Raw genomic sequence first — 17,616 nt, 5'->3', positions numbered from 1 at the left:
TTGACACACTAGGTTATGCAGTTACACATTCATATTATTTATATTTGTATTCTTTTCTTACATGGGAAAAAAACAACATAAAATGTAAGAAAAAAGAGATTAAAAAATCAGTATATTGAGAAAAAGCTGAAATGTTCTAACTAATAATTAGTATTAATATACTTAGTCACCTATAATACAAATCTGACAATATATGTTTAAAACATTTTTTTTCAAAAAATAAATATCATACATACATACTTTGACTTTTCAGTATGAGGCCCTTGGAGTTTGGACAGCCCTGAACTCAAGTATCTAAAGTATGGATATTTTGATTTGAGAATGGATATTAGAGCATAAAGATCTGATATCGGTGTTATCAACATGTCGCACATCACTAGTATACTGTATGTCAACAAGACATTTACTCATTCCAAATCTAGCCAACAAAAGAATGTGAAACCACAAGTTAGAATTTCCCTGACGACGCCAAAGTTCACCGATCTATCTTCACCATTTTGTTGTGATTGGCTCCCGGGGGCCTCAACTGAACACTTGATTGGATGCTGATCAGCTGGGATGGGAACGCACCGGAGTGATATCACACTTCAACTTTGTCCCCTGAATCAGACTTCTAGTCACATTGACAGTGTTTACATATCTGCAGGAGCCTTTGGTCCACGTCTCAGCGGCCCCTTGGATTAATGACGCAGACCCCAGACCAGGTGAGGAGAACTGAACACTATTCTGGTGGACTTTCAGCAGGGAACAGGAAGTCTTAAACTAATCAAGTTTTGGTCAAAGTGTGTAGTTTTTCATCACTACTTCACTCAGGTGACTGTTTTTTTCCCATTTTTTTGCCATTCCTGGTCTGACTGTTATTGGTTTACAAAATACGTGTTTAGTCGTGGTGTGCGATACCCCCGATTGTCTTTCCGATCCGATACCAAGTAAAACTCCAATTCCAATACCGATGCATTGCGCTAAAATTGAGGAAAGTTGTGTATTTTCAAACAATAACATATCTATCTAAAAAAAACAATAAAAATGTAAGAAAAAAAGAGCAAAAAAATGTGTTTAGTCACCCCAGATCTAACATATTAGGTCTCAAAATAAAAATAAAATCGACTTAAAATATAAACAAGTTTAGTTAGTTAATACAAACAAATAATACTAACTTATTAATTGGTTTATAAAAAATAAAACCATAATAAACATGTAACTGAACATTAATATTTTGACACACTAGGTTATGCAGTTACACAATCGTATTATTCATATTTTTGCTATTTTCTTGCATGGGAAAATAATTCCAATTCCAATACCGATGCGAAATTTAAGAAAGTTGTGTATTTTCAAACAATAACATATCTATCAGAAAAAAATAACAGTAAAAATGTAAGAAAAAAGAGAAAATAATTGGAATGTAATGAGAAAAAGCTGAAATATAATTATATTCATAATATAATTTTGTCTTTAAATATAATATTTGTTTTTAGCATTTTTATTTATTTTTTAATAAAAAACTAAAATGCAAAAAAGATGCAATATGCCCCCCAATAAACTTTTCAGTATGTGGCCCTATATATTAGAAGGTCTCAAAATAAAAATAAAATAGACTTAAAATATAAACAAGTTTAGTTAGTTAATAAAAAACTAAAATAATACAAACTTGTGAATTGGTTTAAAAAAATAAAACAACCATAATAAACAGTTAAATATGTAAATGAACATTAATATTTTGACACACTAGGTTAAGCAGTTACACAATCGTATTATTCTTTTTTTTTTTTTTCTTACATGGGAAAATAATTCCAATTCCAATACCCATACGTTGTGTTAAAATTTAAGAAAGTTGTGTATTTTCAAACAATAACATATCTATCAGAAAAAAATAACAGTAATAATGTAAGAGAAAATAATTGGAATGTAATGAGAAAAAACTGAAATATAATTATAATTATAATTGAATGTGGTCTTTAAATATAATATTTGTTTTTAGTATTATTTTTTTTAAATAAAAAATAAAATGCAAAATAGATGCAAAATTCCCTTTTCAGTATGCGGCCCTGGGTGGAAAATGTTTAGTCACCCCTGATCTAAAATATTAGAAGGTCTCAAAATAAAAATAAAATAGACTTAAAATACAAACAAGTTTAGTTAGTTAATAAAAAACTAAAATAATACAAACTTGTGAATTGGTTTGAAAAAATACAACCACCATAATAGACACAGTTAAATGTGTAAATGAACATTAATATTTTGACACACTAGGTTAAGCAGTTACACAATCTTATTATTTATATTTTTGTTCTTTGTCTTACATGGGAATATAATTCCAATTCCACGTTGTGCTAAAATTTAAGAAAGTTGTGTATTTTCAAACAATAACAGTACAAATGCAAGAAAAAAAGAGCAAAAAAAATAATTTTGTCTTTAAATATATTTGTTTTTAGCATTTGTTTTTTTTGGATAAAATATAAAATGCAAAAAAAATGCTAAATGCCCCCTAATAGACTTGTCAGTATGTGGCCCTGGGTGGAAAATGTTTAGTCACCCCTGATCTAAAATATTAGAAGGTCTCAAAATGAAAATAAAAGACTTAAAATATAAACAAGTTTATTTAGTTAATAATAAACTAAAATAATACTAACTTATGAATTGGTTTGAAAAACTGCAACCATGATAGACAGATAAATATGTAACTGAACATTAATATTTTGACACACTAGGTTAAGCAGTTACATAATTGTATTATTCATATTTTTGTTCTTTTCTTACATGGGAAAATAATTCCAATTCCAATACCGATACGTTGTGCTAAAATTGAAGAAAGTTGTGTATTTTCAAACAATAATATAACAGTACAAATATAAGAAAAAACAGCAAAAAAATTGGAATGTAATGAGAAAAATCTGTAATATAATTATAATTATAATATAATTTTGTCTTTAAATATAATATTTGTTTTTAGCATTATTTAAAAAAAAAAAAAAAAAAAAAATGCCCCCCAACAAAATTTTCAGTATGTGGCCCTGGGTGGAAAATGTTTAGTTACACAATCATATTATTCATATTTTTGTTCTTTTCTTACATGGGAAAATAATTCCAATACCGATACGTTGTGCTAAAATTTAAGAAAGTTGTGTATTTTCAAACAATAACATATCTATCAGACACTTGTGATTTAGGGCTATATAAATAAACATTGATTGATTGATTGATCAGAAAAAAATAACAGTAATAATGTAAGAAAAAAGAGAAAATAATTGGAATCTAATGAGAAAAAACTGAAATATAATTATAATTATAATTGAATGTTGTCTTTAAATATAATATTTGTTTTTAGCATTATTTTTTTTTAAATAAAAAATAAAATGCAAAAAAGATGCAAAATTCCCTTTTCAGTATGTGGCCCTGGGTGGAAAATGTTTAGTCACCCCTGATCTAAAATATTAGAAGGTCTCAAAATAAAAATAAAATAGACTTAAAAATACAAACAAGTTTAGTTAGTTAATAAAAAACTAAAATAATACAAACTTGTGAATTGGTTTGAAAAAATACAACCACCATATTAGACACAGTTAAATGTGTAAATGAACATTAATATTTTGACACACTAGGTTAAGCAGTTACACAATCTTATTATTTATATTTTTGTTCTTTTCTTACATGGGAAAATAATTCCAATTCCACGTTGTGCTAAAATTTAAGAAAGTTGTGTATTTTCAAACAATAATATAACAGTACAAATGCAAGAAAAAAAAGAGCAAAAAAATTAGAATGTAATGAGAAAAAGCTGAAATATAATTATAAATATAATATAATTTTGTCTTTCAATATATTTGTTTTTAGCATTTTTTTTTTTTTAAATAAAATATAAAATGCAAAAAAAATGCTAAATGCCCCCTAATAGACTTGTCAGTATGTGACCCTGGGTGGAAAATGTTTAGTCACCCCTGATCTAAAATATTAGAAGGTCTCAAAATGAAAATAAAAGACTTAAAATATAAACAAGTTTATTTAGTTAATAAAAAACTAAAATAATACTAACTTATGAATTGGTTTGAAAAACTGCAACCATGATAGACAGTTAAATATGTAACTGAACATTAATATTTTGACACACTAGGTTAAGCAGTTACATAATCGTATTATTCATATTTTTGATCTTTTCTTACACGGGAAAATAATTCCAATTCCAATACCGATACGCTGTGCTAAAATTGAAGAAAGTTGTGTATTTTCAAACAATAATATAACAGTACAAATATAAGAAAAAACAGCAAAAAAGTTGGAATGTAATGAGAAAAATCTGTAATATAATTATAATTATAATATAATTTTGTCTTTAAATATAATATTTGTTTTTAGCATTATTTAAAAAAAATAAAAATAAAAAATGCAAAAAAAATGCTAAATGCCCCCCAACAAAATTTTCAGTATGTGGCCCTGGGTGGAAAATGTTTAGTTACCCCTGATCTAAAATATTAGAAGGTCTCAAAATAAAAATAAAATAGACTTAAAATATAAACAAGTTTAGTTGGTTAATAAAAAACCAAAATAATACTAACTTGTGAATTGGTTTGAAATTGAAAAAATGCAACCATAATAGACAATTAAATGTGTAAATGAACATTATTATTTTGACACACTAGGTTAAGCAGTTACACAATCGTATTATTCATATTTTTGTTCTTTTCTTACATGGGAAAATAATTCCAATTCCAATACCGATACGTTGTGCTAAAATTTAAGAAAGTTGTGTATTTTCAAACAATAACATATCAATCTAAAAAAACCCAGCAAACATGTAAGAAAAAAGAGCAAAAAAATTGGAATGTAATGAGAAAAAGCTGAAATATAATTATAGTTATAATATAATTTTGTCTTTAAATATAATGTTTGTTTTTAGCATTTTTTTTTTTTTAAATAAAAAATTTAAATGCAAAAAATGTGCAAAATGCCCCCCAGTAGACTTTTCAGTATGTGGCCCTGGGTGGAAAATGTTTAGTCACCCCTGGTCTGAAATATTAGAAGGTCTCCAAATAAAAAGAAAATAGACTTAAAATATAAACAAATTTAGTTTGTTAATAAAAAATTAAAATAATACAAACTTGTGAATTGGTTTAAAAAAAATAAAACATCAATAATAGACACAGTTAAATGTGTAAATGAACATTAATATTTTGACACACTAGGTTATGCAGTTTCACAATCGTCTTATTCATATTTTTGTTATTTTCTTACATGGGAAACAGCTCCATTTTTGTTTCATCTGACATCACATGGACAAAGATAAGACCTTCTGGAGGAAAGTTCTGTGGTCAGATGAAACAAAAATGGAGCTGTTTGGCCACAATACCCAGCAATATGTTTGGAGGAGAAAAGGTGAGGCCTTTAATCCCAGGAACACCATTCCTTCCGTCAAGCATGGTGGTGGTAGTATTATGCTCTGGGCCTGTTTTGCTGCCAATGGAACTGCTGCTTTAAATGGGATAATGAAAAAGGAGGATTAGCTCCAAATTCTACAGGACAAGCTAAAATCATCAGCCCGGAGGTTGGGTCTTGGGCGCAGTTGGGTGTTCCAACAGGACAATGACCCCAAACACACCTCAAAAGTGGTAAAGGAATGGCTAAATCAGGCTAGAATGAAGGTTTTAGAATGGCCTTCCCAAAGTGTGGACAATGCTGAAGAAACAAGTCCATGTCAGAAAAGCAACAAATTGAGCTGAACTGCACCAATTTTGTCAAGAGGAGTGGTCAAAAATTCAAGCAGAAGCTTGTGGATGGCTACCAAAAGCGCCTTATTGCAGGGAAACTTGCCAAGAGACATGTGAGCAAATATTAACATTGCTGTATGTATACTTTTGACCCTCACATTTGCTCACATTTTCAGTAGACCCATAATAAATTCTGTTCTACTGCCTTGTTACAAACCTTACCATTAAGGTATGTAAATACACATTTACATAATATTTCTATGTAAATATCTTATTTCATGATGTAAATACACACACATACATACATACATACATATACAAACCCCGTTTCCATATGAGTTGGGAAATTGTGTTAGATGTAAATATAAACGGAATACAATGATTTGCAAATCCTTTTCAACCCATATTCAGTTGAATATGCTACAAAGACAACATATTTGATGTTCAAACTGATAAACTTTTTTTTTTTGCAAATAATCATTAACTTTAGAATTTGATGGCAGCAACACGTGACAAAGAAGTTGGGAAAGGTGGCAATAAATACTGATAAAGTTGAGGAATGCTCATCAAACACTTATTTGGAACATCCCACAGGTGAACAGGCAAATTGGGAACAGGTGGGTGCCATGATTGGGTATAAAAGTAGATTCCATGAAATGCTCAGTCATTCACAAACAAGGATGGGGCGAGGGTCACCACTTTGTCAACAAATGTGTGAGCAAATTGTTTAAGAAAAACCTTTCTCAAGCAGCTATTGCAAGGAATTTAGGGATTTCACCATCTACGCTCCGTAATATCATCAAAGGGTTCAGAGAATCTGGAGAAATCACTGCACATAAGCAGCTAAGCCCGTGACCTTCCATCCCTCAGGCTGTACTGCATCAACAAGCGACATCAGTGTGTAAAGGATATCACCACATGGGCTCAGGAACACTTCAGAAACCCACTGTCAGTAACTACAGTTGGTCGCTACATCTGTAAGTGCAAGTTAAAACTCTCCTATGCAAGGCGAAAAACGTTTATCAACAACACCCAGAAACGCTGTCGGCTTCGCTGGGCCCGAGCTCATCTAAGATGGACTGATACAAAGTGGAAAAGTGTTCTGTGGTCTGACGAGTCCACATTTCAAATTGTTTTTGGAAACTGTGGACGTCGTGTCCTCCGGACCAAAGAGGAAAAGAACTATCCGTATTGTTATAGGCGCAAAGTGTAAAAGCCAGCATGTGTGATGGTATGGGGGTGTATTAGTGCCCAAGACATGGGTAACTTACACATCTGTGAAGGCACCATTAATGCTGAAAGATACATACAGCTTTTGGAACAACATATGTTGCCATCCAAGCAACATTATCATGGACGCCCCTGCTTATTTCAGCAAGACAATGCCAAGCCACGTGTTACATCAACGTGGCTTCATAGTAAAAGAGTGCGGGTACTAGACTGGCCTGCCTGTAGTCCAGACCTGTCTCCCATTGAAAATGTGTGGCGCATTATAAAGCCTAAAATAGCACAAGGGAGACCCCCGGACTGTTGAACAACTTCAGCTGTACATCAAGCAAGAATGGGAAAGAATTCCACTTCAAAAATGTGTCTCCTCAGTTCCCAAACCTTTACTGAGTGTTGTTAAAAGGAAAGGCCATGTAACACAGTGGTGAACATGCCCTTTCCCAACTACTTTGGCACGTGTTGCAGCCATGAAATTCTAAGTTAATTATTATTTGCAAAAAAAAATAAAGTTTATGAGTTTGAACATCAAATATGTTGTCTTTGTAGTGCATTCAACTGAATATGGGTTGAAAAGGATTTGTTTATATTTACATCCAACACAATTTCCCAACTCATATGGAAACGGGGTTTGTAAATGATGGAATGGATGAAGTAAAGAAGTGAAACATTGTACTGATATGATCCAGTTTAAGAGGTTGTTCAAAATAATACTGCTTACAAAGTACAAAGAAGAAGAATTATGAGAAATACTTTCAACCTTATTGAAAATAAGATATTCTTCATCTCAGTATGTTAATAATGACTGAATTAAAAAGGTCAGTAAATGATTCTATGTATTTGTAAACGCTCCGAAGTGGGAAAGGGGTAGGATTAAATAAGCTTTACTTCTTCCTACTCCTTTTCGAACATGATGTAAAGTGAAATGATATGAAACTGTGTGATGTGTTATGCTGTAAGTGTGTTCATGTTCCAAATAAACTAAAGAAAGAAAGAAAGAAACTTCGTATAAGAGGACAGCTGTAGTGCTGTATTCTGACCATCATGTCATATTTCATTTGAACTTTTTATTTTAAATTTTTTTTTTTTTTTTTTTAAATGGTCCTCAGTAGTCATGTACAAATTTGTGTGAATTATGCAAAATGATTTAAATGTGGTCCCCATGAAGCATATGAAGTGTTTTTCCCCAGGAAGAATGATCAGCACATTACTTCATCAATCCAGAGATTTAAAGATGTGTATGAGCTAACTGGCCAGTGGACATTTTACACACTTTTACCTTTTTATGCCTCCACAACCTGTAGAAAGGTGTGGTCCCCACAAGTCATGATCAAATACTTGCTCCCCATTCCAAATGATAACCAGTATGTGTGTGCGTGTGCAGTGCAGTGATATCATGTCTGTAGATAAACTTGTGTGTGTTTCAGGTGAAAGGTGGGATGGATCTTTTTGACATTTTGTTCAGGGCCAAAGACGAAAGCCCCAGTTGCCAAGGCAACCCCTCGTGGACCATCACCATGTACGACGTGAGTACTGAGGCTGGTTGCACCTTATGTTGCGTTTTCTTAGTGTTCTCCGGTGTTAATTCCTGTCCTGTGCTTTTATTTTGGCGGCTCTTCCGGTTTTGTTGCTGTTTCACTTCTGTCCCGGGGCTGCATTTCCCCTCACCTGTTTTCTATTTGTTTCTATTTAGGTTGAGCCTTTTTTCTACCTTGGTTGTTGAGACATTGATGTTGTTATTGTGTCATTGGACTATAGAGGAGCTTTTTGATGCTAAACCCAATACTATTTCTATTACAATAAAGATATATTCTATTCTATTCTATTCTATATGCCAGACCTGGGCAATTGTTTTGACTCAGAGGCCAAATTTAGAGAAAAAAATGTGTCTTCTAAATCACTAATCCTGGCCTCCATGGCGACAAATAAAGTACATTTCTTACAAGTATTATTATCACTGGAGGACGAGGAATAGCTAAACATGCTTCACTACACACCGTAGGAGGATACAATAGCTCACCGCTAACAGCAAGCCAGCACCCTGAATGTAAACAAACGCCATGGGTGGATCTACACCTAACATCCACTGTAATGATACCAAGTACAATAGCGTATCGAGTCGATACTACTATGATTACATCAATATTTTTTGTCGTCACAAAATCTTTTTTCCTTTTTAAAAAATGTATATTATGTTTATAAAGTCAGTAAATACGTCCCTGGACACATGAGGACTTTGAATATGACCAATGTATGATCCCGTAACTACTTGGTATCATCGGATTGATACCTAAATGTGTGGTATCATCCAAAACTAATGTAAAGTATCAAAGAAGAGAAGAATAAGTGATTATTACATTTTAACAGAAGTGTAGATAGAACATGTTGAAAGAGAAAGTAAGCAGATATTAACAGTAAATGAACAAGTAGATTAATAATTTATTTTTTTAACACATGTCCTTAATAATGTGTACAAAATAATAAGTGTATAAGTGACACAATATGTTACTGCATATGTCAGCAGACTAATTAGGAGTCTTAGTTTGTTTGTTTACTACTAAAAGACAAGTTGTCTGGTATGTTCACTATTTTATTTAAGGACAAACTTGCAATAATAAACATATGTTTCATGTACACTAAGATTTTTTTGTTAAACTAAAGCCAATAATGGCATTTTGTGTAGATCCCTTTATCTAGAAAAGTATCAAAAAGTACCGAAAAGTATCAAAATACATTTTGGTACCGGTACCAAAATATTGGATATCAATTTTGAGGAACACTTATACAAGACTTCACAATAATGTGTTCTTGAATGCTAAAAACGGAATGGTTTTTAATTTTTTTACCGACTGAGACGCCCACAATGTACATGAAAATAAAGGATGTGGGATTTACAATATTAACTATGAAGGATAAAACACTGAATATTGACAACATAGTAACTAACTAGGTTGCTACTACTCAGATGACCATAGTAACTACTTAGATGACCATAGTAACTAATTCGATTACCATAGTAACTACTCAGATGACGATAGTAACTAATTAGATTACCATAGTAACTAATTAGATTACCATGGTAACTACTCAGATGAGCATTGTAGTGAAGTGAAGTGAATTACATTTATATAGCGCTTTTTCTCAAGTGACTCAAAGCGCTTTACATAGTGAAACCCAATATCTAAGTTACATTCAAACCAGTGTGGGTGGCACTGGGAGCAGGTGGGTAAAGTGTCTTGCCCAAGGACACAACGGCAGTGACTAGGATGGCGGAAGCGGGGATCGAACCTGCAACCCTCAAGTTGCTGGCACGGCCGCTCTACCAACCGAGCTATACCGCCACCATTGTAACTCATTAGATTACCATAGTAACTACTCAGATGACCATAGTAACTACTTAGATGACCATAGTAACTAATTAGGTTACCATAGTAACTACTCAGATGACCATAGTAACTAATTAAATTACTATAGTAATTAATAAGATTAACATAGTAACTAATTAGATGACCATAGTCAACTAATTAGATTACCATAGTAATTAATTACATTACCATAAGTAGTATATCATGCATAAGTGCAGATTCCAAACATAGAAAGACTTAGTATAGTTGAAGGCTTACGGTCATTAGAAAACATGACTGCACATCATAATGGCAGCTACACTTTACATCTTAAACATCTAAAAAAATGATTTGGGAATGTCCGGCTGGCCAGATTAAAAAGCTCAACGGGGCCGCATGTGGCCCCCGGGCCTCAATTTGACCAGGTTTGTAATGCGCACTAATTTGTGGACGCTGTCTGCTCTACATTTCCTGTGAGGGCTTTGCTGGGTTTTCAGCAGTTTTGTTTTGTTTTATTTTCTTCACAGCACTTCTCGTCGCTCTCGCGTTTTTTGTTCGTTTATCAATAAATACCCCTTTTTTTTTACCTCACACTCCTACCTCCTTCATCTGCATCCTAAAAATCCCTTTTAAGGACTTATTCATGGAGAATGTTGGATAGCTTCATGGCTAGAAATGAGAAAGGTTCAAATCCCAGTCAGGGTTTTTGCTAAAATGTACAGGTATTATTGTTTTTAATAAAAGTCTATCTGTATTTGTAGTATTATTGCTTTGTGTTACATTACTTTTTAAACGTTGATACATTTTGTAAATGAAGTATGCTAAATTATTTAAAAAATACTTTGTTATCTTAGCTTTTGTGTTATTTTTAGGTGACAAAGCAAATAGTTGTTACCAGTGTTACAGAGGTCTCTCGTTTATCCCTGTTAATTAATTGGTTCTGAGCCTGAGCGTGGTAAGAATTTCCACGAAGTAGGAATTCTTATTTATAAATCAAATATTTTCATAGAGCATAAAAAAAGTTTACAACCTTCAAATTATGTTTTAACATTATGAGAGCCCTTTGGACATGAAATAACACATTTTAGTCACCTTTACACTTGTTTAATCCAATATAGTCGACATAATAAGATATAAGACATACAGAGCATCCGGTAAGTATTCAACGCGCTTCACTTTTTCCACATTTTGTTACGTTAGTCTTATTTCAATATGGAATACATTCATTTTTGTCATCAAAATTCTACATATATACAGTAAATACCCCATAATGACAATTTGAAAAGGTATTATTTTTTAAATCTCGCTAATTTATTAAAAATAGCAAAATTTAAAAACACACAAACTGTAAATTAAGTGCATTTTAATTTTTTTTAGTTTGAATAAATTAGAAAAAATCACAACAACCTCCTGCCGTTGTGTCCTTGGGGCAAGACACTTCACCCACCTGCTCCCAGTGCCACCCACACTGGTTTAAATGCAACTTAGATATCGGGTTTCACTATGTAAAAGCGCTTTGAGTCACTAGTCACACCCCCTCCAACCCACGCCTTCACCCCCGCTTGTTTCCCCTCGGGGTGATGGTCGGCTGGCAGCGCTTCATAGCAGCAGTCGACCTCCAGGGCCCCAACTCCCCGCCCCTCTGTTGCGAGTTTGTCGTGGTTAAATGTAACGTGTTTATGTGTGCATTGCATGGAGGTTTTTTTCCCACTCCAGACTAGGCCCCCTTAGGAGCCCAGTATAGATTGTATTTTTTACTCATCTTCTTCCCTAGCTTTTGACCTTTTACTTATCTTTTACGGGGCGCCTTTGGCGACCCATCAGTGTTCCTGTTCTGTAACCCGGTACTGTTTTTTTGGTCTCATCTTGAACGGGTTTGTGCTGAAAACATAGTTTTGTTGTACTTGTGCAATGACAATAAAGTCCTATCTTATCCTAGAGAAAAAGCGCTATATAAATATGATTCACTTCACTGCTACACGTTACGTTGTGATGGTTGTCTTACCACCGCCTTTCAAAAACTCCTCAGCAGACTCCGAGCCCGGAGGAAAAAGACACAGATGACTTTTTGGACGCCCTGCTGGCTGGGAGCGAGTCCTCCTCAGCACGGACCTCCCCCCTGTGGTCCCCCTGCACGCCTGACAGCGAGACGTGCGAGGACCCCCCGGCCCGCAGCCCCCCGACGTCCGCCGCCTTCGCAGCCTGGGAGGGACACGCGCAGTCACTCGCTCCCCCGCAGCTTCCACCTTGCAAGCGTGAAAACAGGACCGCGTCTGATGTTGCCATTGATCTGGGTAGGACTACTTTTTTTTTTTTTACCCTGGGGTGATGATGCAACGTGAAAATGATGGGGAAGTAGGATTGTTATCGGAGTTACAGGAGGGCTCTGATGTTTTTAGGGACCGTCTGCAAAAAAAGATGAGGCTGATAGCACGATCATGTTTTTAAGAATCTCCTGCAAAAATGTGAGTCTCGCACAAGTGGAATAGCCCAAATGGTGATAAAGAGGGGGTGATAAAGAGGGGACCTAAAATGGAGCCCTGAGGAACACCACTAGTAGAACTAAAGAAGTTCAACAAATGACAAGCTACAGTAACACCTGAGTTACATTAACCACGTTACCAAAAAAAAAACAACTAACTGCCAAAACAACAACAACAACAACAACAATAGAGCAACATCAGCAAGTAGGATATGTACAAATATGATGGTAAAAGTGATAGCGATAATAATGGATGTTCTCCATATTTTTTTCTCTCTTCGTAGCTTGTAGCTTTGATGTAAGTTACCTCGCTACATTCCTCTAAAAGTAACTAAACGACAGGAAAATGTACTCGTTAAAAAAGTAGCTAAACGACAGGAAAAGGTACTCGTTAAAAAAAGTAGCTAAACGATAGGAAAAGGTACTCGTTAAAAAAAGTAGCTAAACTACAGGAAAAGGTACTCGTTCAAAAAGTAGCTAAAGTACAGGAAAAGGTACTCGTTCAAAAAGTAGCTAAAGTACAGGAAAAGGTACTCGTTCAAAAAGTAGCTAAACTACAGGAAAAGGTACTCGTTAAAAAAGTAGCTAAACTACAGGAAAAGGTACTCGTTCAAAAAAGTAGCTAAACTACAGGAAAAGGTACTCGTTCAAAAAGTAGCCAAACTACAGGAAAAGCTACTAGTTAAAAAAGTAGCTAAACTACAGAAAAAGGTACAGTACAATACAGTAGTGTAGTAGACCTAAGTATTCATTAAGTACCACCATAATGACAACATTAAATACAGTAGTGTAGTAGACCTAAGTATTCATTAAGTACCACCATAATGACATCATTAAATACAGTAGTGTAGTAGACCTAAGTATTCATTAAGTACCACCATAATGACAACATTAAATACAGTAGTGTAGTAGACCTAAGTATTCATTAAGTACCACCATAATGACAACATTAAATACAGTAGTGTAGTAGGCCTAAGTATTCATTAAGTACCACCATAATGACAACATTAAATACAGTAGTGTAGTAGGCCTAAGTATTCATTAAGTACCACCATAGTGACAACATTAAATACAGTAGTGTAGTAGACCTAAGTATTCATTAAGTACCACCATAATGACAACATTAAATACAGTAGTGTAGTAGACCTAAGTATTCATTAAGTACCACCATAATGACAACATTAAATACAGTAGTGTAGTAGACCTAAGTATTCATTAAGTACCACCATAATGACAACATTAAATACAGTAGTGTAGTAGACCTAAGTATTCATTAAGTACCACCATAATGACAACATTAAATACAGTAGTGTAGTAGACCTAAGTATTCATTAAGTACCACCATAATGACAACATTAAATACAGTAGTGTAGTAGGCTTAAGTATTCATTAAGTACCACATAATGACAACATTAAATACAGTAGTGTAGTAGACCTAAGTATTCATTAAGTACCACCATAATGACAACATTAAATACAGTAGTGTAGTAGGCGTAAGTATTCATTAAAAACGGGGCACAGGTTTTAAGTAAGAAGTATATTTAAAATGTTGGCCACTATAACAGTTTGAACAGCAACACTGTTTAAATTTAGGGAAAATAAAACACTGTACTTTAATCAAGTGATTCTTTGGTGTACCACTAGGGGGAGCTCTGGTCTAAAAGCATCAGGACCCAAAAGGTTCCGCTTTTCAAGGTTCACAGCAGAACATTTATGCTGAAGGCTTACTTACTTACTTCCGGCGTCCATGTTTGCAGGCTGGGAGTCCGGCGGCCTCCATGAGCAGCTGGGTATGGCGTACTACCGCTCCTCCGGTCAGACTGGTGCAGGGTCGTCCAGTCAGACCGTCACAGTCAAGGACTTACTCTTGTCCAACCTGGGACAGAAGGTAAGCAAGGAAGCATTCTTACTGTATATTCTTCACGTCATGCAACATCCACGGGGCCATTCCCCACACACACTTTGGGAATTAGAAGAAGTGGTGAAAACGTTCGTATGGTGAAGAAAAGTTCCCCGTAAGAAACAATGGAAACACAAATAATTGGTTCTTCATCGGCTTGTGCCCCAGTACTAGGGTTGTACGTTATACCGGTACTAATAAAGTACCGCGGTACTAATGAATTAAAAACTGTACTATACTGCCTGTGAATAATACCGGTATGTTTTTTTGTTTTTTAACGGACATGACGACACACCGTCACATAAATGCTCCACAAGAGGAGCATGTTCGGCAGCGCACGCACACAGAGTACTTACAAGCAGGCACAGTGTGTAGACAAAAAAGGGACAACGGACGCATTTTGGCCTAAAAAGTAAAGGTGAAACTATAGCCCAGTGATGAGGTGGCGATTTGTCCAGGGTGTACCCCGCCACCCCAAAAGGGACAAGCGGTAGCAAAATGGATGGACGGATATAAACACTGCAAGCAAAGTTAAAGTTCCGATGATTGTCACACACACACACATTAGGTGTGGCGAAATTGTCCTCTGCATTTGACCCATCACCCTTTATCACCCCCTGTGAGGTGAGGGGAGCAGTGAGCAGCGGTGGCCACGCCCGGGAATCATTTTTGGTGATTTAACCCCCAATTCCAACCCTTGATGCTGAGTGCCAAGCAGGGAGGTAATGAGTCCCATTTTTATAGTCTTTGGTATGACTCGGCCGGGGTTTGAACTCACGACCTACTGATCTCAGGGCGGACACTCTAACCACTAGCCCACTGCGCAGGCATGGCTAGCGAGATAGCGGCTAACATCCATCTGCAGTCGGCAGTGTTTAAGCTACTTCTAAATCACTAATACTGGCCTACATGGCAACAAATAAAGTAAGTTTCTTACAAGTATCATTATCACTGGAGGACAAGGAATACAATAGCTCACTGGCATCATAATGTAAACAAATGCCATGGGTGGATCTACACTTGACATCCACTGTAATGATACCAAGTACAAGAGCGTATCGAGTCGATACTACTATGATTACATCGATAGTTTTCAATATCATAACATCTTTTTTCTTTTTCTTAAAATTTATATTATGTTTATAAAGTCAGTAAGTACGTCCCTGGACACATGAGGACTTTGAAGATGACCAATGTATGATCCTGTAAATACTTGGTATCGGATCGTTACCTGAATGTGTGGTATCATCCAAAACTAATGTCAAGTATCAAAGAAGAGAAGAATAAGTGATTATTACATTTTAACAGAAGTGTGGATAGAACATGTTGAAACAGAAAATAAGCAGATATTAATAATCAATTTTTACAGTTTGTCCCTCATAATGTGTACAAAATAATAGGTGTATAAATGACACAATATGTTACTGCAGACTAATTAGAAGTCTTTGTTTGTTTACTTACTACTAAAAGACAAGTTGTCTAGTATGTTCACTATTTTATTTAAGGACTAATTTGCAATAATAAACATAAGTTTAATTTTTTGTTGATTTTTTTGTTCAAATAAAGCCAATAATGAAATGTTCTTGTGGTCCCCTTTATTTTGAAAAGTATCGAAATACATGTTGGTACCGGTACCAAAATATTAGTTTTGGGACAACTCTACCCAATAGTGCCCTCTCCTTCGTTGTAATTAAAGCATCTTTTTCGGTCTCATCACAATTAAAGACTGGCTGTGAAACAATGCTGACAAAATCCTCAAAATGAAAGCGCTAACTACGTAGCTCAGTTGTTGTTAATCAACCCAAAGTTATAAGAAGGACTGTGTGAGTTTGGACTACGGTTGTAAAGTATACCGGTACTAGTATAGTACCGCGGTACTAATGAATCAAAAACGGTACTAAACTCTGTTTGAAAAGTACCGCTTCCCCATATTTGTTTCCTTCGTTTTTTTAATGGGCATGACATTGCTACTACAAAGGAGCATGTTCGGCAGCGCACACACATGGAGTACTTACAAGCAGACACAGTGTGTAGACAGAAAAACACATGGACCAAACAAGAAATACTAGCAAAACAAAAGCGCCAAGGACAGGCGTGCTACAAAACAGGAATAAAGTCCAAGCCCTGGTGTAGGACGGTGACAGGAATCATGTTTCCACCTTCACGTCAGTCCGCTGTGGCTCCGCCTCCACACGCGGGTGGAGGAAGACTTGGTGTCAAAGAGTTCAATTCGCTCTCATGCAAGCACGGCGCGTCTTTTGTAAATATGAATCATTCCCCAGAATGTTTTCATGATGAAATAAATATGTCATCATTCCATTTCAATGGCACAGATCATTCCCCAGCATGCACTGCAGGAACTCGTGCTCAATGAGGATGAGAAGAAACTTCTGACAAAGGAAGGCATCAACTTGCCCAGCCGGCTGCCTCTGTCTAAGGTGAACTACACACACACACACACACACGTTTTTTTGTCCCCATACTGTTAGAGGTCCCCTAAAGGTGACTGTGTAAACAGAGTGATGTCCCCATTAAGTAAGCATTGCCAGAACACACACACACACACACACACACACACACACACACACAAAAGTATTTGTTACCTTCTTACATATACATGTTATTTCGTATGTTAACCAGAGGAGGCGTATTTCAATTTCTTACACACACTTGTTATTTCATATGTTAACCAGAGGGGGCGCATTTCAATTTCTTACACACACATGTTATTACATATGTTGACGAGAGGGGGCACATTTAAATTTTTACACACACTTGTTATTTCAAATGTTGACCAGAAGGGGCGCATTTCAATTTCTTACATATACTTATTATTTCATATGTTAACCAGAGGGGGGCGCATTTCAATTTTTTACACACACTTGTTATTTCATGTTGACCAGAGGGGGCGCATTTCAATTTCTTACACACACTTATATATATTGGCTAGAGGGGGAGCACTTC

General features: G+C 35.2%; 1 protein-coding gene across 1 annotated transcript in view; it reads left to right on the top strand.

Annotated features, from left to right (window-relative positions):
- Positions 1–663: 663 nt before the first annotated feature.
- The window catches only part of LOC133631447 (cyclic AMP-responsive element-binding protein 3-like protein 3-B), a 35,317-nt gene continuing 18,364 nt past the window's right edge, over positions 664–17,616 (top strand). Inside the window, exons 1-5 of the mRNA XM_062023647.1 lie at positions 664–704; positions 8,354–8,452; positions 12,300–12,564; positions 14,510–14,640; positions 16,986–17,090. Of these exons, the coding sequence (XP_061879631.1) occupies positions 684–704; positions 8,354–8,452; positions 12,300–12,564; positions 14,510–14,640; positions 16,986–17,090 (621 nt within the window). The 5' untranslated portion in view covers positions 664–683. The remainder of the gene's footprint in view (positions 705–8,353; positions 8,453–12,299; positions 12,565–14,509; positions 14,641–16,985; positions 17,091–17,616) is intronic.

The sequence above is a fragment of the Entelurus aequoreus genome, linkage group LG16 (genome assembly GCF_033978785.1).
Source record: "Entelurus aequoreus isolate RoL-2023_Sb linkage group LG16, RoL_Eaeq_v1.1, whole genome shotgun sequence".
In the NCBI taxonomy this organism is placed as follows: domain Eukaryota; kingdom Metazoa; phylum Chordata; class Actinopteri; order Syngnathiformes; family Syngnathidae; genus Entelurus; species Entelurus aequoreus.
This window is presented reverse-complemented; position numbering and strand designations above follow the sequence as displayed.